This window comes from Takifugu rubripes, chromosome 2 (assembly GCF_901000725.2).
Source record: "Takifugu rubripes chromosome 2, fTakRub1.2, whole genome shotgun sequence".
NCBI lineage: Eukaryota > Metazoa > Chordata > Actinopteri > Tetraodontiformes > Tetraodontidae > Takifugu > Takifugu rubripes.
Genome location: NC_042286.1, coordinates 1,019,694 through 1,047,539, shown reverse-complemented (window position 1 = coordinate 1,047,539; position 27,846 = coordinate 1,019,694). Strand labels below are relative to the sequence as shown.

The 27,846-nt window shown below is 47.3% G+C and overlaps 4 protein-coding genes across 9 annotated transcripts; 1 reads left to right on the top strand and 3 right to left on the bottom strand.

Annotated features, from left to right (window-relative positions):
- Nucleotides 1-37: 37 nt before the first annotated feature.
- adck1 (aarF domain containing kinase 1) lies at nt 38-18,903 on the bottom strand. Of its 4 annotated transcripts, none has more exons than XR_003885984.1 (11): nt 18,560-18,903; nt 18,182-18,334; nt 17,736-17,819; nt 14,516-14,719; nt 9,217-9,375; nt 8,148-8,306; nt 7,485-7,895; nt 6,488-6,685; nt 1,864-2,057; nt 907-1,462; nt 38-810 (listed from the first exon to the last, which is right to left on the bottom strand). XR_003885984.1 is itself a non-coding variant. In XM_003978595.3 (11 exons), exons 2-11 carry the CDS (start codon nt 18,311-18,313, stop codon nt 1,312-1,314), a joined length of 1,548 nt encoding a protein of 515 aa, XP_003978644.1. In that variant the 5' UTR covers nt 18,314-18,334; nt 18,560-18,900; the 3' UTR covers nt 38-1,311. The 4 variants fall into 4 exon arrangements, 3 of the variants coding, with proteins under 3 accessions (XP_003978644.1, XP_029682707.1, XP_029682702.1); XM_003978595.3 differs by having other exon boundaries at nt 38-1,462; nt 7,485-7,634; nt 7,779-7,895; nt 18,560-18,900; XM_029826847.1 differs by having other exon boundaries at nt 38-1,462; nt 18,521-18,903.
- A 552-nt stretch (nt 18,904-19,455) lies between these two features.
- On the bottom strand, nt 19,456-21,061 carry slirp (SRA stem-loop interacting RNA binding protein). Its single transcript, XM_003978589.3, has 4 exons — nt 20,905-21,061; nt 20,331-20,389; nt 19,907-20,014; nt 19,456-19,770 (listed from the first exon to the last, which is right to left on the bottom strand). The coding sequence occupies exons 1-4, from the start codon at nt 20,969-20,971 to the stop codon at nt 19,702-19,704; spliced, it is 303 nt and encodes a 100-aa protein (XP_003978638.2). The 5' UTR covers nt 20,972-21,061; the 3' UTR covers nt 19,456-19,701.
- Nucleotides 21,062-21,405: 344 nt separating this feature from the next.
- Nucleotides 21,406-25,823, top strand: alkbh1 (alkB homolog 1, histone H2A dioxygenase). Of its 3 annotated transcripts, none has more exons than XM_029826865.1 (7): nt 21,406-21,943; nt 22,378-22,486; nt 22,649-22,811; nt 22,884-22,974; nt 23,171-23,364; nt 23,486-23,740; nt 25,805-25,823. In XM_029826865.1, the coding sequence occupies exons 1-7, from the start codon at nt 21,806-21,808 to the stop codon at nt 25,806-25,808; spliced, it is 954 nt and encodes a 317-aa protein (XP_029682725.1). In that variant the 5' UTR covers nt 21,406-21,805; the 3' UTR covers nt 25,809-25,823. The 3 variants fall into 3 exon arrangements, with proteins under 3 accessions (XP_029682725.1, XP_011618239.2, XP_003978645.2); XM_011619937.2 differs by lacking the exon at nt 25,805-25,823 and adding an exon at nt 23,832-24,232 and having other exon boundaries at nt 21,407-21,943; XM_003978596.3 differs by lacking the exon at nt 25,805-25,823 and having other exon boundaries at nt 21,409-21,943; nt 23,486-24,232.
- Nucleotides 24,226-27,772, bottom strand: ldah (lipid droplet associated hydrolase). Its single transcript, XM_011619939.2, has 7 exons — nt 27,013-27,772; nt 26,110-26,252; nt 25,830-25,964; nt 25,551-25,714; nt 25,205-25,445; nt 24,738-24,820; nt 24,226-24,655 (listed from the first exon to the last, which is right to left on the bottom strand). The coding sequence occupies exons 2-7, from the start codon at nt 26,240-26,242 to the stop codon at nt 24,461-24,463; spliced, it is 951 nt and encodes a 316-aa protein (XP_011618241.2). The 5' UTR covers nt 26,243-26,252; nt 27,013-27,772; the 3' UTR covers nt 24,226-24,460.
- Between the last annotated feature and the right edge of the window lie 74 nt (nt 27,773-27,846).

Genomic DNA, 27,846 nt, shown 5'->3' with positions numbered 1-27,846 from the left:
GCTGCACCTGTGGAAGGCATTAAAAGGTGGAAGCAAAGACTGCTGGTACTCTTTATTCAGCAACTTTATCTGTTGAGCTCAAAGATCTGTCTTCTCTGGAAGAGATGAAATGTTCAGTTTATCATGCTAGAGTTTACAGGATACAACATATGTAATTCCATTAACACAATATTGAGCAGCCTGAAGTCTGTTCTCCAGAGAAGCCACGGCTCAAACCTTCAAACGAGATAAATATCACCCATAAACAATTGTAGAGAAGGAAGGAGATGCCTGCTCTGGAACAACAAGAATAACATTAAAAAGGACCTCACATGCACGGTAGCATGCTGCTGCGCCCAAAACGCACGTTTCACAACCCACAAAAGTTCTCAGGTCTTTTCTTGAGTCACCTTCAATAAGAATTAATAAAAGAATGTCCGCTGCACTTATGTAAAGTTTTGGTCTTTGCATCAAAAAGAAACTGATGGAAAGTTCCCAGTTTCCCAGTGGAAACTGTCCCAGTAAAAGAACCGCCGAGGCCCGAGTCCCTGAATTCCTGCTCACTTCTGGAAACACCAAAGTTACACAGGGAGTAGAGCAGCTTGGAGTTACACAGGTGTAGAGCAGCTCCTCAGCAGTGGGCACCGAGAGCCCCGAGGTATTTGATTTCAGCCCCAACAACATTCTGATCTTCTCTCATCTTCTTCGTCTTCATGGAGCAGAACCTGAGGAGCATCAGGACTGTGGGCTCATTTAACCCATTGGGCTCCAAGGACCGCACAAGCTGCTTCAAACCTTCATGATGACCAGCCAAAGAAGGAAGTCTTGAAACTGCAGGAGACCCCCAATAAGTATAAACACATACTTAATATCAATAAATATATGTATTAATGTAACCACAAATCTGAGGTATGTTATAGAAAATACCCAAAGCAACATCCACACAGACTGCTGAGGAGTAACATCACAACGTCTCATCCAAGAGTCCAGGTCATCTGGCACCAGATGACAGCTAACTCAGCCCTTCCCGTTTTTCACTGCCTAAAGATGACTCCAGGGTTCCTGTGGTGACACCTGTGGGGCCCGCTACAGCGCCATTAGCTCAAAACTCAAAGGGGAGACGAGGTGTGTTTTCCTGAAGAGAATGAACAATTCAAAAATATACGGTGATGCCACAACAAAGCACCATCAGTACTGAGACATAGGATGTGGCCTGTATGGTGAAAAGGTTCTTGTGAAGTTTAAAATACTCCTTATTCATTCCTTTAATAAAAAGCTAGCAGAAGTAAGCAGTGAAAGCCAAAATGTCTTTGCTCGCCATCCAGGCTGGGGTCAGCACAGAAGAGCCATGAAACAGTGAGCCAGCGCCGAGGTTCGGACCCACAGCAGCAGTTCAAAGGCTGTGATGGTCCACAGCTGGACAGACTCCATCAGCGTGATGTGGACGCGCCGGATCCAGGATGCCGCCTTTGTCTTCCTGTGCCTGCAGGTGGGAGCAGACAAGAACCACCTCAAAGGACTGGAAGAAAAAAGATGAGGCGAGCAGAAGATCCAGACTTTGTTAAGCAATTGGGTTCAGGGGTTCTAGAGGACAGCCTATGGAGGACGGGTTGGATGGTGCTGTTCTTTACCTTTTATCCATCCGCTCATGCAACATGCAAACGTGCTTCACACACACCTCCAGGGACGGAAAGACCCTGGCGAGTGCTATTGGGCCACCACCCCATTTAAAGATAAACAATCATGCGATGAGATGGAACTGCAACTGCAGCGGCTGCTCCGACAGGACTGGCACTAAAGGGTGGGAGGGTGGGGTGAGGGCATGGCCTCCGGGGGCCTCGTGCAGCTATGGTGCCAAACAGAATGCAAAGATTGTGGTGTGACCTGGCTAAAGCCCGTATGCAGCAGCGGGACATGTTGAGGAAGGACGAGGAGGACGCTCTGGTCTGCAAGGTGCTCTCGATCCCCCTCAGCAAGTCGTTGGTCTTGAGCAGCAGCAGCATTTGCCGAGGCACTCGGTTCAGCAGCTCGCTGATCTGGGGCAGATAGAGTGCCGCGTTGCTTCGGATCTCATTCTCCTGCCAAGAAATCAAGACAAATATTGCAGGTCATTCAGGCCATCGGTTACCCCGACATCACTTGCACATCCATGAGAGCTTACAGTCTCCCGCAGCTGCTCCTGCCCCTTAAAGACAGATGTAGGACAGCGTGAAGGCAAGGAACCAGGTTTGAAAGCTTCTCATTATGCATCGTATCTGTTCCCCATCACTTGACCCTGATTAAAGCCACGTGACAGAGCCGTCTGGCCACTCCTGCCCTCAACACCTCCTGTATGAGTCTCAATGCTTATGGACAGTAGGGGGCCACGGTGAGCAGCACCAACACCAAAGACCTCCTCTAAGGCAGTAAAATGAATTTTCTGTTGAATTAAATTTCATTTAACTTCATTCCTATAGCATCTGTTACCATCAGAAGTGTCTTTAGGGATGGGGTTTCCGGGGATTAGAGATGAGGGATTAGGGAAGGGGGGCGGATGGGGCCCGTCAGAAGGTGCGAGACAGAAGGTTTTTTGGAAAGAACAAGTCAGACAGTCGAGAGAAAGGACCAAGCCAGAACAACTCCTGGAATAATCTGGCTATGAAGCAGCTCCTCCCTCCATAGCAATAACTGCTCAGGACAGACTTTGACCACCCAGACACAGTTGGGACAATTGGTAGTCCACATGGGATGAACAATAGCCGCGTGTCAGTGTCCAAGAAGTGAAACTCCAGTCCACATGTGTGACCTGCGTAACCGTCCTTGGTCTAACTTTATATACCAGGAGAAATCCCAGTCCACCAAAGAAGATCACACACACGCTAAATATTAGCCTGTGGCTTTGGTTTAATAAGCTTCTGCACTGTCACAGTTGGTTCCCTCCAGTGTTGCACTGGAATTCCATCCAGATCTTGTGGTGATGATGATGAGCAGAGTCAGGCCCTGGAGCAAAGCTTCTCCGGCACATCCCCAAGGTTCTCCAGACAATGTCTCATCATCGCTGAACCACTCTTTCACAGCCTGAGTCTGAAGAATCCTGGAATGGTCCTCTTGGCTCTGCCCATGTCATCAGGGAAGAACACCTCCAGTGATGGAAGAACCTGCTCATTCAGTATCTTCAGCTAGTCAGCTGATCTCATTCTCTGGGCCCATGGTGTTGCTGAACCTGGACCGGAGGACCTGCAGCAGCCCCAGCCCAGAGCTCTGCCTCCACCACGCTGGTCCAGTAGACACTAGACATGGTGGAGCACCATCCAGTCAAATCTCTGTGCTCCCCAGCAAATGGAACCCTTTCTTTCCCCCCTGAGGGACCCCACAGTGGTTCAGTCCCTTCAGTTCCCTTCCCGGGGTGGTTGCCTGTGAGAATGATCTGACGTTCACTAATAAACAGAGCCCTGAGTTCCCATTATCCTTCTAGGTCAGAGCGATGCTTTGGACAGTTCCTGACCAAGTTTTAGTGGGTTCTGCAGTCTCCTTAGATGTTTTCTAACGTTGATCCATGTCAACCAGACTAAAACATGAAACATGAGGCTTCTCTTTGCATCAGATTACTTGTTGCCAGCTGAAAGAAGATCAGCCAGGCAGGAACAATCCTTACCTGAATCCAGTCCAGGTGGCCCCTGGAGAGAGAGAGAGGGGAGGTTAGGTAGAGAGAGGGGGGGGGGTGTAGAGTGGAAGTGGTACAGAGAGGGAGAGAGAGAGAGGGAGGGAGGGAGAGAGAGAGGGGGGTGGGAGAGGAGGAGGTTGGGACAGCTGTGTTGCCAGAGCTGTCACCACAGACACACAGGAAATTGACACTCATTTGTAGGACGCCCTGACACAGGAGTCCACAAGAACTGATGTAAACAAGCGGTGCCAAGGCAGAAAAGAAAGCAGCTCCACTTAATTCCATACGTCACCCAGAAAACCGCAGCAGCTGGCTCTGTGGCAGACGGCCCCACTTTCTCGGAGGCTTTTAACAGCATCAACAGGACATTAATTGGACCGACAAAGCCCTCTGCTAAAACATCCAGAACCAACCTGATAATGATGATACTTGCATGAAGCCTTGAGTGGAACTTTGTTGGATACACTGTATGCAATCAAAGTGCTTTAGCACATCCACCCATGCCTATGGTCATGTGACCAGCATGCGTGAGCTGACGTGACACACACACAACCTTTCGCTGTCACTCTTTCTTCAGGATAACATCTGCAGGTGTTACTCATCATTTAATGCTCACTCAGCCTGTTCTAGTACCTCTGCTAAGCCGGGACAGGGTGACAGTGAGCCAGGTTGCAGGTGTAACACGGTCTCAATGACAGCACCGCACTAACACAAACTGTGCCGTGTGTACTGTACAGCTACACAGCCACCACTCGAGCATCCAACCTGGGGGTGGAAGCAAATAAGAGCGAAACATCAATCACCTAATGTAATTGAATTACTATTCTGAAACAAGTGCAAATTCCACATGCTTCCAACATGCTTGTTTGTGTGCGACGCCTTTATTGTGCGTCACATCGTGACACAAGTCGCAACATAGAGACCACAAAGACCATTTCACCGATGAGACGTGATCCCGTCCCACTGGTCTAAACGGGTCATTCCTAAAGTCTTTGTGGCGTTCCTGTTCTCAGCCCCGCGCTATGTGACGGCCAATAATGTGCCACATCATCGCCAGCAAACACGCACGTGAAACGTGGTTCGGGTGAAACACGAGCCCTCCACAATCCGTGCAAGAGGAGACCAGCGAAAAGGTCCTGTGGTGTGAGTCCATGACTGCCATACCTTTGCTGGTACGGGCTGTCTCCACCCTCAGCCTCCGCCTGCTGCTACATTCATTCATTTATGGAGGTTTGGACTTCGCATAACAAAATCGAGGATAACAGGTAAAATCCTGCACCATAATCCACCCTGTGCCCCCCCAACCCCACCCACCCAGTTGCAAAGAAAATGACAGAGGGCTGCATGAATCCTGCCTGCTTGGGGAATAACAATTAGTAGCAATTATAGGAGGTTGGTTAGCCGCCTCACAGCTGTCAGCAGGACACACAGAAAGCGACACTGCTTCATTTGCATGTGAAAGCCTCAATAAGGACATATTGTATTTTGAGAGCTATTATAATAAGCTGTGCAAAAGGCAAAGGGAATGTAGTGAGGGGGGTGATGTGTGTGTGTGTGTCGGGGGGGAAGGGGGGTGCAGATTTTTCTATCCCGAATTCTGCACTGCATATTTGACAAGAGGATTTCAGACACACCAGGACACACCTAGACAGTACTGGTCTTAGTGGCAAAGAAAGGCTAAATAGACTGGTTATAGTGGAGAGGAGAGGCTGAATGGACTGGTTATTGTGCACAAGAGAGGCTAAATGGACTGGTTAGAGTGGATAGAAGAGGCTGAATGGACTGGTTATAGTGGAGAAGAGAGGATGAATGGACTGGTTATAGTGGGAAAGAGAGGCTGAATGGACTGGTTAGAGTGGGAAAGAGAGGCTACATGGACTGGTTATAGTGGGAAAGAGAGGCTGAATGGACTGGTTATAGTGGAAAAGAGGCTGAATGGACTGGTTAGAGTGGAGAAGAAAGGCTGAATGGACTGGTTATAGTGCAGAAGAGAGGCTAAATGGACTGCTTAGAGTGGATAGAAGAGGCTGAATGGACTGGTTATAGTGGAGAAGAGAGGCTAAATGGACTGGTTATAGTGGGAAATAGAGGCTGAATGGACTGGTTAGAGTGGAGAAGAGAGGCTAAATGGACTGCTTGGAGTGGAGAGGAGAGGCTGAATGCACTGGTTATAGTGGGAAAGAGAGGCTGAATGGACTGGTTATAGTGGGAAAGAGAGGCTGAATGGACTGGTTATCGTGGGAAAGAAGCTGAATGGACTGGTTATAGTGCAGAAGAGAGGCTAAATGGACTGCTTAGAGTGGATAGAAGAGGCTGAATGGACTGGTTATAGTGGAGAAGAGAGGCTAAATGGACTGGTTATAGTGGGAAATAGAGGCTGAATGGACTGGTTAGAGTGGAAAAGAGAGGCTTAATGGACTGGTTATAGTGGGGAAGAGAGGCTAAATGGGCCTCAGTGGAGATCTTTAGGTGATTCATCAAGATAATGGGAAATTTCTCCATCCTTTTCTCCTGTTGCTGTGGCTCTGGGCCATCATGTGTGTGGGAGGAACACCGTAGAGCTCAAGAGCTGCCAGCATAAAAATGGTGCATAAGAGTAGAAATAAGCCCCCCTGTGAGCACCGATGGCACCGTGAAACCCTGAGGGCCACATACAGGAGCCAATGCAACTTAATTGGGGGACACTGCTGCTGCTGCCATGATGAAAGCTCTTCCCTTTGAATAAAGACATAAGAGATGGTTCATTGCAGAATTGAGCAATAAAAGTGCAAGCCAATCTGTATTGTGTTTCACACACACACAACATATACAGTACGTCTGACGTGCCCCCTTCCTGCAGCCCTGCAATTGGACAAGAGCGCCTACCTCGGACTGGGTGACAGGAACAGAGCTTATTCCAGCGTTGACAGAGGTCCACGAGCGAGCAGTTAGCACACAGGCGAACAAGGGGTACAGATCTCCAGCTCCCAGCCGACGACTGTAGCGCTCCACGCCAGACATGTCGCCTCTGATCAGAGCCTGCCACAGACGGCAGTAGTCCAGTCGAAACTCTGCATGCAGCACCTAAAGCAAAGAGGGGACAGCATGTCGCTGTGTCTCGGACCTGCTATTAACCCTTGTGCTCCTTATTGACTCTTTAAGAAAAGATCCATCCCTCCCCAAATATTTGCAGCTATAGCATCACGAACACTGACGATGACCTTCTGTACGGAGCGGGTAAAACATTGAACGATGCTGCTACTGATGGAAGCATGAACGCCGACAGTAGCCGTCGTCAGCATCACGGTGGTGTCAAATAGCAGAAGCAGCATTTTAGTGCGACCATCATGTGCCTCTCAGTTACAAGCCAGCCAGCCTACAGCATTACTGCGCCCTGTTGCTCGACTTCATCAGAAGAGCACAAAGCCAGGGCGCACGTTTACAACATGCACTTAAAAGCTGGCAAACAGCACTTCCAGGAGCTGAAAGTCTGTCTGTGGCCGCATCAATTAAGATCTGACTTAAAAAGCACAAGTCATTGGCAATAAATTGCTGTGAAAGTGGTGTGTGCACGTGAGTGTGTGCATCAAAGGTGAAGAGAATACATGTGCATCATCAGTGCGTTAAAAGCGACTCTGGCTGCCTGTGTGTGTGTGAACGTGCAAGATTTGGGGCAGTAATTGGCAGACAGAAAGCTGCACTCTGCATCAAATGGCTTGTTTATCAGAAAGCTTTTATCCTGTAGCCCTGCACAAATGTGCAGCACCCATGTATGTGGCTTATTACGGTGGCTCGCTGCTTCCAGACAGCAGCATGAAAAATGGTCTGCAATATTAGAACAAATGGGATTTTCTTTGCTGTAGGATGCCTGGAGATCTCACACCTGATAGAGGCCGTGATCGAGGAGAACAATCTGGCTCTTCTGGCTGTAGGGACATTTTTGGACCAGGACGTTGCCAGGATGGGGGTCACAATGAACAAATCCATGGACAAAGATCATCTCACTGTACAACTTTCCCAGGTTCTCTGACACCTGAAAGGAGTTTAAAAGACTCTGCTTCAATGAAATCAAAGATGTGAAGTCACCAGGTGTGTGTAGACCTGCTGCAGGAACAGGCTTGGTGAAAGAAAGAGTGAGAGTGTGTGACGAAAAACATCTGGGCCGGGTCGGTGGTACCTCGTTAACGTTGATGCCATGCTTCTGCATGTAGTTCTTATCGTTGACCTGTCCCCCGTCAGCAAACTCCATCGTCAGGATCCTCTTTGATGACAAGTGCCAGTAGACACCAGGAACCTGAAGAAAGGTTTTCCTTACAGTTTGCAACGTTACTACGAATAATAGTTGGTTTTACTACAGAAGTCCTCAGATAAATATAGTTCCTTGGGAGAAGGTTCTTTATACTAAGCCAAATGGAATCACAGTAATAGAGAAAAGGAGTCAAAAACAATCAGAACCATTTGTAGAATGTTCCTTGTGGACATAAAATCCCTGGAATAAGAACACAAATCTCTTGTCATTCAGCTCCGCTGAATGAGACCAATTTACCTTGAGAAAAGTGTAGTGTGACAACATTTTGGCCACCTTCTCAGCATTGCGTCCCTCATTAAGAAAGTCCAGTTCCAGAGGCATGTTTTTTTTGGCCTCCTCCACCAACCACATGAATGCAAAGTCTGGGAAGAGCAGATGGACGGCCTTCAACAGAGCCTGTCAAATAGAAAGATCACAAACCTAAACACAGCTTCTAAAATATAAAGATATACAGTAGATATATATATATATATATATTTAGATGGCGGGGGGTGCAGGGGAGGCCGTTGAGACTCATCACAGAAATAATATCGGGATTGATCCACAGGTCTCTGATCCAATCATATGTTCTATGAATCAAGTCATTCCAGTCATTTTTAACAGGCAGATTTCCTCTTTGGGAGTATGGAGTATGGATCGGATCAAGAAAGGGTCGAGAGAGGCCAGACTGGTGTCAGAGGAGGGGCAGCCCGTAGACGGACCTGCCAGGCATGAGGTATAGAGGAAGAACTGCAGGTAAATGTTTGGACGTAGAGGACGCCAAGTTAGTTGTTGTGAGGAACAGGATGCAGAGGACAGGTGGAGCTGGAGGAGAATGGGTCACTATGGCAACCTCTGAAGGGAAAGCCTAAAGAGGAAGAGGAGAAAGGCGGCAGGGACGTGCCGAGCCTCACTGAGGGCTCTGCTCTCGGGTTTGTTGCACAGCACCAGTGCGTCTCTTGGGACTGAATGAGAAGAAGATTTGGGATGAGGCCTCCGAACAAATGTGTCCAACACCCAACATGGAAGAGGACATACGAGGAGAGCCAATGATGGAGCTCTCAGTACTGCTTCCGTCGTGGGCCTTCACCACACACATGCCGATGTTTATTTCTCGATTTTTAAGGTTGGCTCGACCATTTTCAGAGCCAACTATTAGGACAAGTTGACTCTCCTCACACCTGAGACCACAGGGTAATCTTCTGGGATTATTTTATAGGATATGGGATAATGTGGCGTTTTGGTTGAGGCCGCGTGAAGCTGCAGAACTCCACACGCCACGAACATGTTCCCGCCTTACTTCATGTAACTGAGCAGACACACTTACCTCAATCACCACTATGTCCCGGGAGCTTTGCTTCTGAACTTTGGGATGCTGGACTTTCACAGCCACGATCTTCCCATCATGCAGCACAGCCTTGTGGACCTGAGCCAAGGAGGCTGCACCTTGAGGCTTCTCCTCAAAGAAGACAAATAACTCTGAGAGCTGGGTGAAGGAGAAATGGGGAGGGCAGAGGAAAGAGGTGAAGGGTTGTGTGGTGTTCCTTCATTACCAAGAACACACAGCAGCACATTTGAGTTTGACTTCAGTCCATCAGGCACCAGCTCCTGCCACAATCACACCATGCAGCAGGAAAGGGAATTTGCCTCTCTCTTCCTGGTTGAGCAACATTTGCTATATAAAGAAAGCGGCTATGCTAGAAATCGGCCTAGCACCATAACAACATCAAAGAGTTCTTGTTTGGCTGAATGGGCCTGCTGGTGGTTTCCTCTTCCCAGGTTAGCAGAGAAGACCTCTGGAAAAAGTGCTGCTACCAATTTAAGAGGCTTTTCTGAGGGCCTGACTCGCACCAAAAATAGCAAAATGTTTGGTAAAAGCATTGTAATCTAGGCAATGTATTGTAAAAGCAGTGAATAAAACCACCAAAATGCAAGTCCAGGAGATCAGAATAAAGGCCATGGCATGGCTGAGCAAGTCCTTGAGCATGGTTCCTCTTGCTGCCGTCTTGCTGGGTGCAGCATCATTTCTTACAGTCTGCCCATACAGACGGTGCAGGTTTGATGCAGCTGCTGTGGCCTTTGGCTTTCGCCTTTCCACAGCTCTCTTATCAAAGCCCAGCGCGTTGAGCAGCCCTTTGAGCAGAGCTGGTCCCTCATTAGCCTTTGCTCATCTCTGAGGACACCGAGCACACACATAAATTAGTGTGTAGGTTTGAAGGTTAAATGGGCTTCCTGAGGGACCTCAAGTTATTAGATTCCCAACCTGTTTAACTGAGGAGACAAGACACCAAGCACTGCCTTAGAGGATCACTTCATCTCCTCGGACCCCTGCCTTGATTCTGGGCACCAATGATGCTGCACTCAGGCTTTTACCACATGAATATAGATAGGGAAACATCCAAAAACGTATTCTATGAATGGAACGTCATATTTACTTCATTTGGAGTTCCTCGTCTGCTCAATGATTTTTTTTTTCAATACATGATGTGTGTCTGAGAGTTACACCTTTCAGAGGAGCTTATTGATTATTTTAGGGGACAGATGTTGCAAGAACAATTAAAAAAAAACATCCCAGTAATCAAGAGCCAGGTGTCCAATAAAAGCGTGCAGCCATATTTCTCCTAGTCTTGAATGGCTACGTGGTGGGAGGGGATTCCCCTGCTGGTTGCACCCAGTGAAACATTCACAGAGGCTAATTTGAACACGATGTTGGCCGATCATGCAAAGGCTAAACATGAGCCCTGCAGAAGATGTGAGTGGATTATAAATTATGCAGGCAGCATGGGCCCACGGTGGAAACAGCTGAGTTACTCATTATGCAAATATGCTAAATGGAATGAAATTGTTTGTGCCCACCGGTGCTATGATGATGAGCATCTGTACCTGACATGCAAAGAGGCTTCAACTTGGAATTTCTCAGATCGGAATGCTTTGGTTTGTTTGTTTGGTTTGTCTGTTTGTTTGTTTTTTAGGGGAGGGCTTGTGTCAGGGCTTGCAGCTAATAATTCTTTCAGCATATTGCTGCTCTGGAACTTCCTCCCCTCTTGCCCACAGGCAGCTGGGACAGGCTCCAGCCCCCCGCCCCCCTGTTCAGGGACAAGGGGGCGGGATGGGCAGCTGAGTGGACGGAGGGGTTGGTATGGAATACACAGTGTTGGTGATACACAGTGTTGTTGACACACAATGTTATTACATAGTGTTGTTGACACACAATGTTATTACACAGTGTTGTTGACACACAATGTTATTACACAGTGTTGTTGATACACAATGTTATTACACAGTGTTGTTGACACACAATGTTATTACACAGTGTTGTTGATACACAGTGTTGATAGACAGTATTATTACACAGTGTTATTGGCACACAGTGTTGTTGATACAGTGTTGATTGACAGTATTATTACGCAGTTATTACAGTGTTGATATGGTGTTGATGACAGTGTTATGATATGCAGTGTTATTACATAGTTATTACACAGTGATGATACACGGTGTTATTACAGTGTTATTACGCAGTGTTGTTACACATTGTTGATACACAGTGTTACTAGACAGCATAAAAAGTCAATCAGCTTCTACTTTTTTCTGTTAAACCAGTTACAAAGTTGGGAAGCAACTGGGAGTGAAGGGTCACTGGTCATGATCCTTGTGTGTTTGTGCGGGGAATACACACTCTCCCCTTATGCGTGCGTGCGTGCGTGTGTGTGTTAAAGACTGACCTCCACCCAGCGTCAAAGCCCAGGACTCTGAGGACGTAGCTACCCCAGCACAAGGGCAAACAGTTGACAGGCATAGCTGCCACAGGTCCTCTGGGGGCACCATTTAGTTGTTGCCCTGGGGGGCATAAATGGACTGGGATAATATTAGGGTGGGACACAGAGAACTAGGGCACTAATGTGTCTACAAATTATGTATCAGCTGTCAGAACAGCAGAGGTGTGAGCCTGGGGGAAGATATCGTTTCTGGCTCCATTAATTGCCCTGAATAGCTGGAGGCCAGCTCAGCCAGTTTGCTGTGCTCACTGGTCGGGACAGGAAAGAAATCCTGATCTGAGGAAGTACAAGTCCTTCATAAAAATGCTACATAATCCAAAGGAATTAGAGGACATAGAGCAGTTAGTGAAGCTTCAGACCTGTCTTAAAGACATCAAGTCTTGGATGTCTTCAAATCTCCTCCTCAACTCAGTAAAAACTGAGGTCATGGTGTTTGGTCCTGAACCTCTCATGGATAGATTAGATCTATTATCACTCCAGATGGTATCTCCTTCGCATCTAGTCTCTCTGTGAAGAATATTGGAGTAACTTTTGACCAAAATCTGTCCTTTAACTTACATATTAAAACAGTCTCTAGAAGTTTCACCTTAGATACCTCGCAAAGATCAGGAAGCTACTGACGCGGCATGATGCTGAAAAGTTATGCATTTGTTGGATTAGTGTAACTCTTTATTATCAGCGTGTCCAAACAACTCTTTAAGAAGCCTCCAGCTGATCCAAAATGCTGCAGCCAGAGTTCTGACAGGTATTGACAAAAGAGATCACATAACTCCTGTAATGGCGTCTCTTCATTGGCTGCCCATTAAATTTAGAGTAAATTTTAAAACCCTTCTTTTGACAAGGTCCTCAGAGGCCTAGCTCCATCCTACCTGGAGGAGCTAGTGACACCTTACCAGCCCAATAGACCGCTCCGCTCTCAGAATGCTGGTCTACTTGTGGTTCCCAGAGTTTCTAGGAGTAGAATGGGGGGCCGAGCATTTAGCTACCAGGCCCCCCTGCTATGGAACCAGCTCCCTGTCCAGGTACGGGAGGCTGAGTCCATCTCTACTTTTAAGATCAGACTTAAAACCTACCTCTTTGAAAAAGCTTATTGTTGCTAATTCTGTAGTTCCAGTTACTATCATAGATAGAAAAATCTGATCTGATCTGGTCTGCTCTGCTCTCCTCTCCAGTTATTTCTTGTGTAGTTTTTCTGCTCCCCCCCCTTCTGTATTCATCTACAGGTATCACCGCCTTCAGAGCTCCATGCTGACCTACTGACCTCTGACCCCGCTGACCCACTCAACTCGACCGGCAGCTTATTTTACTTAATATAATGTATTTCTGTATGTATTTTCATGCTCTACCTATTCTCTCCTCTACCTGTCCTTCCCCCCTCATAAAGTTTGTTTGATTGATTGATTGATTGATTGATTGATTGATTGATTGATTGAATGAATGAATGAATGAATGAATGAATGAATGAATGAATGAATGAATTACTGGCATAAACTCCTGACAGAGAGGGAGACTCAAATGGAACGGAAGCACTCCTTCTGGCGCTTTGACTCTGGAAACAGTCCGTGTGATGGAAGGACATATTGGACAACGCACCTTTCAGCAGCTTTTCTGTGGACAAGAACCCACAGCGAGGAGGGAGTGCTGTCTCTCCAAATCCACACGCACACACACACATATGGGGACACATATGGCACCACAAATGGTGCTGAGAACACTGTTCTGCTGAAGAGAAGAGCCACCGATCCAAGAGGAAGCTGACAAATATGGCACTTGAGATGGAAGTGATGCCCCAAAGCTTGACTTATTCACTCACTCACTCATTTACACAGCCTCCCTCAGCCTCTTTTTAAAGCATTAATCCCGAGATTGGTGAAATCCTTTTCCAAACATCTCCTGGCTAATCTTGGACATCATTAACAACGTTATCAGACCAAAGGAATTACACTGCAGATATAAACAGGTTGTCAGCGTGCATTTATATGAAGAGATAAGATCTAAGGGAGCACCTGGGGTCTCAAAAGGTCCCAGGGGGATTTTAATCCAGCCGTTTTACAGGCTGAAGAACCGTCTACACTGGAGGAACCGGGCCCAGAACATACCAGTGAACCCACCAGGACTGGCTGAGTCAGCAGCCAGACCTTCCTGTGTGGAGACTTGAAGCAGGCTGGAGGTGCAGGAAAGCCCCCCAACATCTCCCAGCTGGATCCAATCAGTGTTGGGGAGCAGAGAGAGCCTTCCTCAGACTGATGCCCCCAGAGGCTGACAGAGCTGGAGGGGGAGTAACAGCACCCATTAAGAGCTGGGGGGGTAACAGCACCCAGTTAGAGCTGGGGGGTAACAGAACCCAGTTAGAGCTGGAGGGGGGGTAACAGAACCCAGTAATAGCTGGGGGGGTAACAGCACCCAGTAAGAGCAAGGGTGGCTTACACCTCTATTGCCTTTATTTTATCCATTCACTTTTATTTAAATCACTTTTCCTATACTAAATGAGGATGATGCCAAGCTCTAGCTCTGCTCTAGTTCCTGGCCTACTGTAGAGGCAGACATCCCCTGATCTCTGGGGTAGGGTTGGAGCCTGGAAAAGCAGCAGAAAGCCAAGCTGGTGCAGCTCATATTAAGGACCAAGAGCACAACGTGGAGGCTCCTTCTGGTCCTCAAGCCCAACCCTCTCTGTTCCAATGCTCTGCCTCACCTGATGTTCACGGATAAGTGCACCGGCAGCCGGAGCAGGACGACGACTTGGGACAAACACAGTCTGACTTCAGCCTCGTTCAACTCCTCATCAGGGGCGACTTTAGCTTCCAGCACATTAGCGGGAGGTGAAATGTGGTAGAGGAAGCCATTACAAACCTCTTTGCCAAGATCTTCTCGGATGACCTGCTGGATCTCCTTCATGCTGCTCTGAGGGGCCTGGCTGTGGAGAACTTTCAGCGTGGAGGTGTACTCCTCTGGTAACAGGTAGTCTAGAGCGCCAAGGTGCTGGCCCACCTTGATGAATGTCCCCCGGTTGGCACAGCACAGGTCTCGAAGACGTTCTGCTGAGCGGAGATGCACCTAGTGGACAGGAGATGAAGGGAGATGTCCCATAAATCAACATGGATCCACAAACATGCTAACAGACTAAACTGAGAGCCGTCAGGACTAAACTAGTGTAAGAATTCGGACACGCACCGGAAAATCACCAGATCCTGACCACTAAACAGGGCTCACCCCCAAGGCACATTTTTAAATGGAATTACCAGTTTTTGATCATTTTCATCATTCAGATTGAATTTGGAACATTTTGACTCCTTTGGACGTGGGTTGTTTCTGCTTCTGGATTCAGATCAGGCTTTAGATGTGCTACATACTGAGGGCCAAAATCTGCATTCCACTAGCAAAGTGAGGACATTTTTGGGATGTTTTTTTTGGGACATTTGGCTGGCTTTCCCAACCCAACAAGAACTGTTTGAGGATTAACATTTGGTATTAAAGGTAGAGTTAGGGGGATCGTGTTGATGGTTAGGGCATCAGGAAGTGGGGAAGTCCTCACAAGGATAGTGTTAGTCCAAGGATGTGTGTGTGTTGTCTCCTTTCTACCAGCTGGAAACGCTAATGCGTAGAGAGGGGAGCCTCCTGAGGCCCCAACAAATAAAAAGCCATGAAATTAGCTCTCCTTAACCCCTAGAACGCACATTACACACTCCATTCACATGAACTAGCACCCCCCACACACACGCACACACACACAAACACACACAGAGATCCCAGAGGACCATTTGACATGAGTGTCATCTGGGCCATTATGACAATGCAGTGGGAGAAACCAGTCACCAGAGATACCAGATGAGCCTTCCAACTGAAAACTAGCGCAGTTATATAAACAAAACTCTCAAAGATCCACTGCCCTTTAACCTTCTCTTTAAAAAATCTGATGTTTAGTAAAGTATAACACTCAACATTTTACTACTTTTATGGGCTCATTTGTATGGTCAGAGTAACTACAATCTTTGTGTAGTGTAGCAAAAGAAATCTGGGTAGTTGGTGGAGACCCTCGCAGCACACCTGTGTGGAACATAAAGGGATCTTATGAATGTGAAACAGTCTTTAATATGACATTATTACTCTCTAATCTTTGATCAAAAGTATCAAGAGCACCAACAGCACTGGATAAAAAGCTTCCTCTCCACAGTAATTGTGCTGGAGGAGTGGTGGGGGCTCACAGGCTGATGATCACATGATTAGATCACCATGACGATAACACTGCGCTGGGATAGATCAACTACAGCTGCCCCATCCACCATTGGGGGGGTAAGCCTTCAAAATCACACTGGACTTATTTCATGTACATTTTGAAGTTTCCTTCACTTCCTGTTTTTAAACTACCGGTACATTAAAGAAATCTGCTTTACGTGCTTTTAACAACTTGAACTAGATTTGCTGCTACAGATGAAAGCAACTCTGCTCAAAATGAGCCTTTTTCCGCCTGCCTGCCTGTCTGTCTTTCTGTCTGTCTGGCTGCCTGCTGTAAAGCTAATGTACAGGTAAAATAAGCTGAAAAGCTAATGTCTAGACTACAGAGCCACCGTAGAAAAGGCTTGTTTATTGACATTGACGATGACCCCAGAGAAGGTGGAGCCAAGGAATTCGCTACCAGTCCTGTTCCACATGCACAGCACATGCATTCTGATGTGCATGGGACTGGGGGTGTGTGGGAGATCCAGTAATTGATTTCTGCTACCTCGCCACAGTTAAACAGCTGGAATTAGTGTACTACGAGGACTACGGGGCTTAATCATTATGGGCTGCTCCTGATGAGCTAGTTAGTTGGCTCGCCGAGGTGCATCTAGCCAGTGGTCACAGGGGAGGACGAGAGACAGCATGGAGACGTGAGCACCAGCTCACTTCAGTAGATGAGTGTATTTTTGCTGACAAGACTGCATGGATCAGTTCTGCCACATGGGTCACACATGGACCTTCAACTCACTCTTAGAGGCTGGTCTCCAGCTCCTAGCCCCTCCCACCACAGTAGCCTTGGTTACGCGGGGGGGGGGGGGGGGGGGGGGAGAGGCAGCGCTGCTGGACATCAGCTTGTCAGAGTCTTTTCCACATCCCTCTAGGATCTCCCCACCTCACATTTAGCGGACGACTCCTGTCATCTGCTCATCCAGATTTCTCGCTACGCCCCTCGCTTCCACGGTGCGTCCCTGAAAGGGCGGCAGCTCCCAGACTTTACAGTGGGCCATGCTGGGCAGCAGTGCTGAAGAACCATGGCTAACGCTGCCATCTGCTGGGCTGAGACTGCAACAGCTCCAGGAACTCCAGCTGAAGTTCCACATGAACTAAAGATCCCTCGCTTATCCTTCATGGCCGTTCACTACCTCCACCCTCCCAACTCTTAGATCGCCTCCTCCACCCCTCTTACCATTCTCAACATCTGGTTCTTTTTTTTTCTTTTAAATCAGGACAAGCTAATTTATCCAATATTCATTCATCTCTCGCATGTTCATGTTAATGAATGGAGACATTGTTCCAGGTCTCCGAGGCCGCCTCCAAACCCACATCAGGATGGCCATCCATTATTCATGCCACATCAAACTGCTCCAATCATCAGGCAGTAATGAGATGCAGATCACTGACAAGATCTGAACTGGCCAAGAGGAAGGCAGGAGGGAGGAAACAAGCCTGCGACAGCGTGGAGAGGCATTCACAAGCCAGCTCACAGATAAGAACATAATGATCTCCATCACCAGAGCTCTCCTGCTTTTGATTGGTCCTCACAATCAGTGACAGTGGGCAGGAATTTTAATTTCCTTCATTCTTTTGTTGTACATGACTGGGGAGGCCGTGCAAAAATACACTTTTCCACCTGAGCCGCTGATGGTGACAAGAGCAGTCCAGGAACCATGGAACTTGCTTCAAAAGGTGGTAGTTCAGAGCACGTTTGACTCCAATGTGCATGTTTGGCCCCACGTTAAGGAGAAATCTTCTTTTGACTCTCTAAGTGGAAGGCTTTATCTAAACAACTACCGGCGACGGTCCCGTGGATGGTGAATGTGAGTGGACGGCGCGAGGAAGAGACGATATCTACCTTGGACCTGAGGGCCACGTAGTCCTCCGTGCCATACTCCACGCCTTTAAAAGCGGTCAGATAGTCATAACTGATGAAGGCTGTCTGCAAAACATCACAAGACATGTTCAGGGAAAAAGTCCGCTCCACGACAGCAGTAGAGTCAGATTTTAACACCAAGAAGTGGAGAACAGGCAGGACCACAACATGAACTCAAAAGGTCAGAGGTCAGGAAGCCACCCAAGGAAAAAGCCACCACTTTTTCATTGATTCTTTGTTCCACGACCAATTTAAATGTTGACCAAGACCATTGCAGACGTGGCAGACCAGAACTGTGTGGTGTTTTAGATGATGATTAGATGATCACCTGATCACCTTTTAGGACAATAGAGAATAATACAGAAAAACCGGGACCTCCAACAGGTCCCCAATGACAGGTCTGAGACAGCAAGTGTGGAGTAACTCACGGCGGCCGCAGCTCGGCCAAAGCGGATCACGCTCAGGTCGCTCAGGTCCAGTTGTCTGTTGTGGAGGTAAATCCCACAGGAAGCCACCGCCGCTGCGGCCAAGGAGGAGACTCTCAGGAACCGAGCAGCCATCAGGGGCCCTGCTGGTGGCAACTGTGGGGAGAGGTTGGGCATCTTTTTGGTTGGCCACTTGGTTGAGCAGTAATGTGATTTATGACCAGCAGTCCAACAACAGTAGCTCCCAGACTCTTGTCCAACATTAAGTTTCCTTCTAACATATTTATTTATTATTTGTAGTGATAGAGAAGTGCATAAAGACCGCGCTTTACTCAGACTTACTGGTAGAAGCCGACAAAATGAAACCAGTCTGTGTTTTACCTCACGAAACCAGCTGAAGCAGCAAGAGAAGATGAGCACCAGTTACCCTGGCAACCCAAATGTGTCCTTCTTCCGAGACGTGCACGTGAGCTACCGGACTGTTCGCTAAAGCGACTTTGAGTTACGCAAAGAAGGTTGTTACGAAGCACAAGTCAAACGCTCGATATCCTTCAAAGGTTGGCGGCCACCCCAGCGTCCCCCGGCCTCAATCCACTCCTTGTCTCCCTAACCCCTAACCCTTAACCCTTGTTTCCAATAAGGCTTATTTGTGTTTCCAGTGGTTTGACGACTGGCCGTTTCCGCCTCAATTTTTACCGGGTGTACTAGGGCATTGTGGGGGATGTAGTTTTTGTTTTGCCGACCGCACCGAGCACCAGCATACCCAAGGATGAAACTCGGAAGTACAACCGCGATGACGTCTTTTATAGGAGACGGTCACGTGTTCACCCCTCCGACGTTCAGCACGCCGACTAGGCTATGTTCAAGAGCAAGAGCTCCACACTAGTCACGTGTCTCTCGTTTAGATTAGAATTTCAATCCTTTATACTTTCACCAATCATTAAAAAAGTACTATGGTACTTGCACCCCCATCAACCACTAACTTTAGACATGAGTGAGTTTAGACAATATAGCAATATTGTCAGACTATCAACCCACTGGCTGTGTGTAAACGCTGAAGGAGTCATTGGGAACTACAATAGAAACAGCACACGCTGCAGAGCTCTGGCGAGCCGCTCATTTCCCCTAATATTGTGAATTAAACCCAGAACTACTGCAATGACTTGGATTACCTTCATCCAGGTTGTCTTCAGAGGGTGAGCCTCAGCAGAAAGATCACTGAGGTGGCAGATTATGGACTCTGACTTGGATTAGAGAATCAAGAGACCACGAGAGAGCTGAGTTATCTTCCTTTAATAGAGATTGTTCATTTGCCCACACACAGAGGATCGTAGACTCTGGAAATGGACAGGAGCCATCCAAAGTTACATTTTATAGTACAGTAGGATGCAGATGTTGTTTCTGAAGGGGGACCATATATTACAAGGGTTTCATTACTGTATTACTGAAGGAATGTGCTGGTCCATAGGCCACACAGCACGATCAACATCATGACAATAAATAAAGAGGTGGCGTGTGAATGATCAAGCATCTTCAGAGGCTCTGTTGGTCTTCTGTCCTACAAAAAGACGTCGGTTCCTTTGTACCTGCAACTGAAAACAAGTAATCATTTGTATCAACTAGTGTCCAACTATGTGAAGATTCAAAATGTCCTGGGATGTATAGAGCATATATTGTGCTATAAAGTGGAAATATGAGTGCAAGTTGGGTGAGGTCAAGAGGTTTCACCTTGGACCCCTCCAGCAAGTGGGGCTCTTTCTGGAGAGCATTGTTCAGCCCTTCCTCTGAAGTAAAACCCACCCAGCAGAAGCCCTTATGGAAACCAGTTTCTTTGTCCTGGTAAAAAACACACAGTCAGATTAAGCGACGTCCTGTCAAGGCACCGTGCTGCTGCAGGAGAACCTTCCGTTAGGGTTAGGGATCAAGAGATCATCAAGCTGGTGATGCTAAATACTTCAAAAGAGCCAATGTGCATTTGATCCAAAAACAAAACCAGTGAAAATGATCATCCAGACCTGCTGCAGTTGTTGAAACCTATATTGCAATTAGAAATATGTCGAGACATCAGAAGAATGGCAACATATTACTTTAACAACTAAAAACACATGAAAGCATTTTTCTAAGCAAATAAGTGCAGAGATCGTGAACTTACAAATGGCAGCAGACACTTCTTCACTGATCCAAACTGTCCAAAGTATTCCCTCAGCTCGTCTGAGGAGGAACACACAGAAGCTATTTATAGCCATCTGTAGACAATAAAAACACAAGACACACGTGCAGGAGTAGCAGGAGCAGGAGACACCAGATCACAAACCCTTCATAGGAAGTCACTCTGGCAATGGGGGTCTCTGCTCAGCATCACACACACACACACACACACACACACACACACACACACACACACACACACACACACACACACACACACACACACACACACACACACACAGTCAGTCACTCTCTCACAGACAGACAGACAGAGACACACAGAGACACAGAGAGACATAGAGAGAGACACACACACACAACACAACACAACACAATGTCACTCACTCACTCACTCACACAAACACAAAGTCACTCACACACACTGAGCGCAGACACCGTTAGCTAACAGTTAGCCAGCAGCTAACCAAGCCGGCTCAGATGACCCCTGTAACCCCTCAAGCCCAGCTATAGCTACAGTTGTCGGGCTCCTGCTACTTTCAGCCCACTCATTTACTCACTGCCAGCAACCGTCCAGGGCACTTTGGAAACAAACACCTCAAACACTTTCTTCGAAGGAGCCGCCATGTTTTCAGCTGCCGTCGTTGACCTGTGACGTCATCTGAGTGTATCGCTTCCGCGCACGTGCTACTTTGTGCGCTTGCGCTTAGTCCCGCGAGCCGATCCGTCCCGTCCCTAACCAAACATACCATAATAAGCCATTTCAAAGCAAAATAAGAAATATCCCTGACAAAAAATGGGCAAGTAATTAAAAATGAAGTGACAAAGTAGAATTATTTTGAAAAGAAATATAAGCATAAATTCTCAAGGCCTTTTCCACAAATCTTGCTCAAATTGTTTACATTTAATTTTATATGACTTATTGTTTAATGTGTTTTAAACTATTTATTTATATGTGTTTATCGATTTTGTCAAGTTTGTTTTCTTGTTTTGATTTCGTTGAATAATGTCTTGTTTCGATATAAATCAAGGCGCTCACGGCGACAACATTCCGCGCGTGCTCACAAGTTACACATGCGCAGAAGCGACGTGACTCTAACCGGGTTCCGGGGTCAGAGCGAGCCCTGGCAGTGGGATGAAGTTGGCTTCACATTTGGAGCTGGCGGCGGTTAAACGTTCTGGAGTATTCTCGTTCTCGCCCGATAATCTTTTTTTTTTTTTTTTTTTTTTAAGGCTCGTAAAGGTTGTGTGTGCACAGGCAGGGAGACGTTTAAATAAATTGTTCCGATGCTGAATATTAATTAGTACAGTCATGGGAATTTTGGATTTGCTAGTTTAATCCGAGTGAAACCACGATGACGTTTGATTTAAATTTCTGGACAAAACAAGCAATAATCATCTTAAATTCCCAAGCTTTAGACTGTTGGAGTCTGTGAACCTAACTTCACCCAGCAGGCCGTCATGGCCAAGATGGCTGCCTCCATGGTGGAGACGGGCGAAGATGCCTTCAGGAAAATGTTCAAGCGCTACAGAACAAAGCATCCTCCGCCAGATTTTAGTGACGTCCTTGACTTTTCTACAGGCAAACAAAGTGACAAGGTGACCACAATGATGACACTTGGAGCACCTGTGAACCTGTACTGTGTCCACAACAAGCGGTCAGATATTCATAATTCATTTACTGACGCCAGAAGCGCGATTACTTGGGTCACTGTCTGTCAGAGCAGTTCCAAAGTTAAACGTAAAGAGATCATTTGCTAGGTGTTCAGATCGTGCCCAGCAGGGGTCGCATCACGTGCAGATAGGGGTCCGGGTGTTCAGGGTTTGCAGCTGAGGGGGGGTCCAGGCTAAGAACAGAACAGCACACTGAACAGCATCATGGAAGCTTCTGCAGTGATCTTTCACGCTGTGGCATGCATCATCCAGAAAAGATGTTATAAAAAGGAGGAAGAGGCATATTAACCAGGTTCTTTGAGTGCAGTTTGTTTGTTTAAAAGTCCATCCATTAACCGAGGCCTCTTTATTATGGTTAGATCATTCCGGTGAAACTGGACAAGGCTGCAGTCAGTGACGTGGAGGTGACCAGGGTTGGACTGCAGCCTGTCAGAAACTGGAGAGCCTTCAGTCTGCTGGAATATCCAGGTGAACATGATCTACTCACAGTCATTGAGGAATAATTGTTCCATACACCCTCAGCAAAATCAAGATGTTTAGTCGGGGAAGAGCCAACAGGTGGTCGGGGACCAGGTTCTTCCTGTGCACCACACATTTTTCTGACCAGTCTGTTTCCTCTTTGTTATTTAGGGTTTGTGTTTATCTCCAACCCATTTCAGCCAGGCTGCCAGGCCTTCTGGGTGAGGCAGTGCCTCAAGACCTACCCTCAGAAACCCAATGTCTGTAACCTGGACATGCACATGTCCCCCTCTGAGACGCAGAACATCTGGGAGAAGAGTGTGCCTGTCCTTAAGTGAGTGCACAGAGCTAGCGTGTGTTTGCTAGCACCGCTCCTCTCATGAGAAATGTGGCATCTCGTCTCCAGAACTAGTCCTGCTGTAAAAAGGCAAGCCAAGACTCTTGTTGAGAGGCTGCGATGGGTCACTTTAGGTTATCATTACAACTGGGACACCAAGGTGTGTATGGCCCCCTGACGCAACGCACACCATGCTCTCTCTCTCAATCTCTCTCCCTCCTTCCCTCCTCCTTCTCTCTCTCACACACACACGCACACACTGAAACCTAACTTTAGATGACTCTTGGAAAATGACCTGTTTTGGGCTTGCTGCAGCCATGTGACTGAGCCAGTTGTGGCCCCTTGTTTCTCTACAGGCTTATTCTGCAGACCATCACACTCCATTTCCTCCTGAGCTCCACCTGCTCTCTCGCCACATAGCTGCTGCCTGTGGGTTCCCCAAGTTCAGTCCAGAGGCTGGAATCCTGAATTATTATCACTCGGACTCATCTCTGGGAATCCACGTGGATGAATCTGAATTGGACCACAGCCACCCACTGCTGTCACTCAGGTCAGAGGTTATAGGTCACCGTGGGAAACATTGTGCCCCAGTTACTGATGTTACTTTAGCAGCTGTGTCGCAGAGTTAAAAAGACATTCAATTTCACAGAGATTTCTTTTCTGTGTGATAGTTTCGGACAGTCCGCCATCTTCCTCCTGGGGGGCCTCTGTAGACAAGATCCTCCCACTGCCATGTACATGCGCAGCGGAGACGTGATGGTAATGTCGGGCCAGAGCCGCCTGCGGTACCACGCTGTCCCGCGTATCCTCGTGGCACCTCGAGGTCAGACACCAGTGGAGGTGGAGGGCTGCGGACCAACCGCAGCACTGCAGGCCAGCTCTGTGGTGGAGCCCTTGTCCCAGGAGGACTGGGCGGTGTGCTGCAGGTACATCCAGAGCTCCAGAGTCAATGTGACACTCAGACAGGTGTTGGGCCCCGGGCAGAATTTTCCAGATTCTACTTTTCCTACCCCAAAGACTCCTGGAGCCCAGGAAGGGGAGAACCATGATGGAGCATCAGGTAGAGACAAAAGGAAGAGGAGCAGTGTTGAGACAGCAGAGACGTGAACTTTTACCTCCCAGAGGACTTACCCCACTGAAGAGAAGACACGTCCCAGACAAGGACGGATGAGAACGTTTCCACAACACACCAATTGGTCAATGACAGCTTCCAAAACACCAGGAATCCACCACCAATCACTTCACACTCAAATGATCCCACCCCAGGTAACAAGCGAGAGAACTCCTGTGGCTCTTCCCCCAGCAGCCGTGTCTGAGAGACTGGGGAGTCTCCAGAGAGACTGGTCGTAATGGTGCTAGCAGCAACAAGTGCAACGACATGTTTAATCACTGTCCAATAAATGACCAGAGATTTAAAATTGGCATTGCTTTAATAACAATCAGTCCACACTTTTATTACAACAGAGGAAACGGGGCCGGTTTTCCTGAAGTCACTCGGCCTCATTGAACACTTTTGCCACAGGTGACGGGTCGTTAAGTAAAAGCAGTGCAGAGTCAGCCAGACGCGTCTCGTGGAGAGTCTAAGCGCATTGATAAAGGGGAGGAATGACTGAATTAAGTGCAATTAATGTCATAGGAGAAGAGCATCAATCGTAGGTCCTCAGATCTGCCCTGATCCATTGGACCACCATCCTGGCAATGTCACTTCCTGCATCCAAGACGAAGGCGTGACGAAAGCCCCGTTCACACAGTCTTAAGTCTCCGTGAGGGAACGCCTTCCTGATGTCATAATAATACTGGGCAGGACACCAGTGGTCTGTTGCTCCGTAGTAAAATATTAGCTGAAAAAATAGACACAAACATGCTTTAATCCAACACCAACGTTAGCGCAATAAAGTGCAGTGAAGCAAACTGCCGTCTTACTTTTCCCAGATGTCTCCTGATTGTCCCGTTGTCTCTTTCAAAAACCTTCTCCATCTCCTGGCCTGCCATGTACATTGCATTGGCTGCACACAAGAGAGGAGGCATGATGATGATGATGCTCACCCGTGAATCATGACAAACCAGCAGTAATCCCAGGTTAATGAGCCAAGCCCCTCGGAGTGATCCTTAACGGATCAAAGTTTAACGAGCTCTTCTCTGGCTCACAATTCCTTTCAAATTCATTCAGGACTCAGAGTTCTTTGGCCAACAGCCAGACAAAGGAGCAGTCACAAAGGTAATAAGGGGGACGTTTTAAGTTCCTGGGTGTGTTGGTGCAGCTGCAGAGCCTCCGTCTGAACCTCCTCCTTCAGCAGTGCTGGGGGAGGAGGTTGTCTGTCCCACAGCTGCAGATACAACAACAGCAGCCAATCAGGAGGAGCTTCAGAACAAAGACAGTTGAAGTGAACCTGCACAGTCTCCACTCAGCAGTTCCACCGTGGGCTGGATCACAGTGTGGTCCAGAGAGGGGATTCCACCCAACAGCAGCCTGACCAGGCAGGCTTTCAGCCCCTCAGGCACCAGGGAGAGCAGGAACACGGGCAAGTAGGCCAAGTACCTAAAGTAACACAGGACTGGGGTCAGAAGCCTCCCCTGAGGAGTCTGAGCCATACGTTCTATGGTGGGAAACAACATGATGGACTTCATCACCTGGAGAAGGGGACACACAACTTTTAGATGTGGAAATCGTAAAAAAAAAATGCTAATACTAAACCAAAGAGATGCTGGCCAACATTTACCACCAAACTCCCAAACCTTTAGATCAGGGCTCCTCTTCATTATCTCCAGAATAATGTAGCAGCCAATGGAATGACCCACTAGAACCAGGGTGGTTCCTCTGGGCACATGAGTCCTGATGAAGGCCAGCTTGTGCTCAACCTGCCCACTCAGTCCAAACACATCACCGTCCTCTGCTGCTCCTGGACAGGGGAAGTTAAAGGGTGTTATTATTCAAAGGGTGTATTTTCATGCTCAGGCTCTGATGATGCTCCACTGTCACACTGTTCCAGATGAAAGGATCAAAGGGAGTTTTACCCTGCAGCATGTCCATGGAATCGGGGGGTGCACAGTGTCCAGCGTGACTCACAGCCCACACGGGGTGGCGGTACCGACACATGCTGTGGATGGTCTGCATGAAGGTCCTGTAGAAGCCCACCACCCCTGGGTTACCTGGGAAGCCCAAAGCACAAGATCAGTCCTGATTCGGCATCAGGTCAAAGAGTGAAGTACGATGTCCCAATCATCCTGGAGTTTGGATGTCCAACCTGCCCTTTTCCAAAGCAGTCAATTGATCGATCCATGCAGCCAGACTCACCTGGAATTATGAGAAATAGCAGCCTGCATCCCGGCACACAGGAACCAAACTTCAGGAGCTCTGTGACGGCTCCGCAGCAGTAAATGAACTCTGTCTGGGCTTCACAACCCCTTTCGGGCACAAAGCCATCCATCTCGCTTGGTCTGAGAAAGAGAGATCAAATGAGATCCAAGATCTCTACCAACAGCTCCAGTAGGTCAGCTTCCAGTAGACAATGACAGTAAAACCGAGCACTCGGAGACTGCAGAGCTCCACCCAGCACCTCATTTTCTGTCACTACCACCCCGAACTGGATCAGTTGGATTGCCTCCCTTGAGTTTGAGATCATTTTGCTCATCGTGCACTCGAGGGTGGAGCATCAATGACTGAGGTGGCACTTTCGTCTACAGTGTTTATGCAGCAGGAGCACAAGGTGGATTTATGATCAAACTCCTTGGCTTCGATCGACGGATGATCACATTTCAACATTTTCTGAAAAGTTCAATAAAAACTGTTGACAACTTATTTTGCAAACAGTGAAAAGTTCAAAACCCTTTCTTTATGAGCCGGTTAGGTCCAGTTCATTGATTTGGGACTAAAGGTTGCAGGTTACAAACACGACGAGGTGCAGCAGCATGATAAGATTAAAGTCGTTGTTTGTGAGCTAATTTATCAGCAGGTCCAAAGGCTACATCGACTGCTGACAGCTCACTAATGCATTTACATTTCTTATTAGAGAAAGCAAACGGCTTGAATTCTTCCCGGCGATGCCGAGTATGCTATTATGTAAGGACTGACTGATTCCATTCATATAATCTATGGCGTACAGAGGTTCAAAATATTAATAACAATTTAAAACTATGTGTTGGATCAGAGTTTAAGCATTCGTAATTTAGTCTATGAAGTCAATTTAGTATCTTTTACCTGCACCATTAATTTGAGGGCTTCCTTCTTTCTTCTTCTTCTGGTTTTATCAGCAGTTTGCATCCAAGCTGTTGCATTACTGCCATCTATCGGCGTGTGTGTTCTTTACTCTTCTGACTTCAATATTCCGGTGTTTTCTTCTGCTGCTGTTTCTTCAAAAAACACAAAATAAGTGTGTGCGTGCGCGCGCGCGCGCGCGCTCTACAGAATTACATTATTCCTTTTTATTTTACTTTTCAGTTTCATTCAGTTTTTCACTTCCTGATATATTCTTTAGTTTCTCCTGCTCATCAACATGCTTCCCACCTTGTTTTCCTATAAAATGTAATGAATGGTTTTATCCTGTTCTTTAATCATGTATCTTTATTCCTTGTCTCTTCCCTCCTGTTCCTACCCACATATCATCCTTCTCCAACTAATGGAGTAAAGCTATGAGAACATGTCCTTTATTTCCATGATTACACCATTGATTTTTCCATTATTTCTTTTATCCCTGTTTTTTTTTCAACCAATGCTTTAGCTTCTGTTCTGCCCAGAGTTGTTTGAATTAAGGGGTCTCGATGTCTGCTTAGAAAGACTCTTTTGCATATTTAGCTGCCAATTCATTTCCTTGAATTCCTACATTCTTTATTTCAATTCTTTCCATTTTGGTTGACTTAATTTAAGAAAGCAAAAGGCTGAGTTTAAGACAGGCTCCTGGCCAGATAGACCGATCAGCATTTGGCATGCTCACTGTCCTACTGTTCACTTCCTCACTGAAGTCAAAACTTAGAAAAAGAAAATTGATTTGTGCATTTGAGGCATCAGCAGTTACCTCCTGGTCATACTCAGAGG

Coding starts and splice junctions, on each gene's coding strand:
- adck1 (XM_029826847.1), bottom strand. CDS start 18,313: ATGGCTGCTCGGTTCCTGAGAGTCTCCTCCTTGGCCGCAGCGGCGGTG. Junction 17,820..18,181: donor TTGGCCGAGCTGCGGCCGCC/GTGAGTTACTCC, acceptor GATGTTTTGCAG/ACAGCCTTCATCAGTTATGA. Junction 1,463..1,863: donor TGCATACGGGCTTTAGCCAG/GTCACACCACAA, acceptor TCCCACCTGCAG/GCACAGGAAGACAAAGGCGG.
- slirp (XM_003978589.3), bottom strand. CDS start 20,971: ATGGCGGCTCCTTCGAAGAAAGTGTTTGAGGTGTTTGTTTCCAAAGTG. Junction 20,390..20,904: donor GCCCTGGACGGTTGCTGGCA/GTGAGTAAATGA, acceptor GTTCCTCCTCAG/ACGAGCTGAGGGAATACTTT. Junction 20,015..20,330: donor AGAAGTGTCTGCTGCCATTT/GTAAGTTCACGA, acceptor GTTTTTTACCAG/GACAAAGAAACTGGTTTCCA.
- alkbh1 (XM_003978596.3), top strand. CDS start 21,806: ATGGCCAAGATGGCTGCCTCCATGGTGGAGACGGGCGAAGATGCCTTC. Junction 22,487..22,648: donor CAGTCTGCTGGAATATCCAG/GTGAACATGATC, acceptor TTTGTTATTTAG/GGTTTGTGTTTATCTCCAAC. Junction 22,812..22,883: donor AAGAGTGTGCCTGTCCTTAA/GTGAGTGCACAG, acceptor TCTCGTCTCCAG/AACTAGTCCTGCTGTAAAAA.
- ldah (XM_011619939.2), bottom strand. CDS start 26,242: ATGGATGGCTTTGTGCCCGAAAGGGGTTGTGAAGCCCAGACAGAGTTC. Junction 25,715..25,829: donor TTCCATGGACATGCTGCAGG/GTAAAACTCCCT, acceptor TCCCCTGTCCAG/GAGCAGCAGAGGACGGTGAT. Junction 24,656..24,737: donor TCAGGAGACATCTGGGAAAA/GTAAGACGGCAG, acceptor CTATTTTTTCAG/CTAATATTTTACTACGGAGC.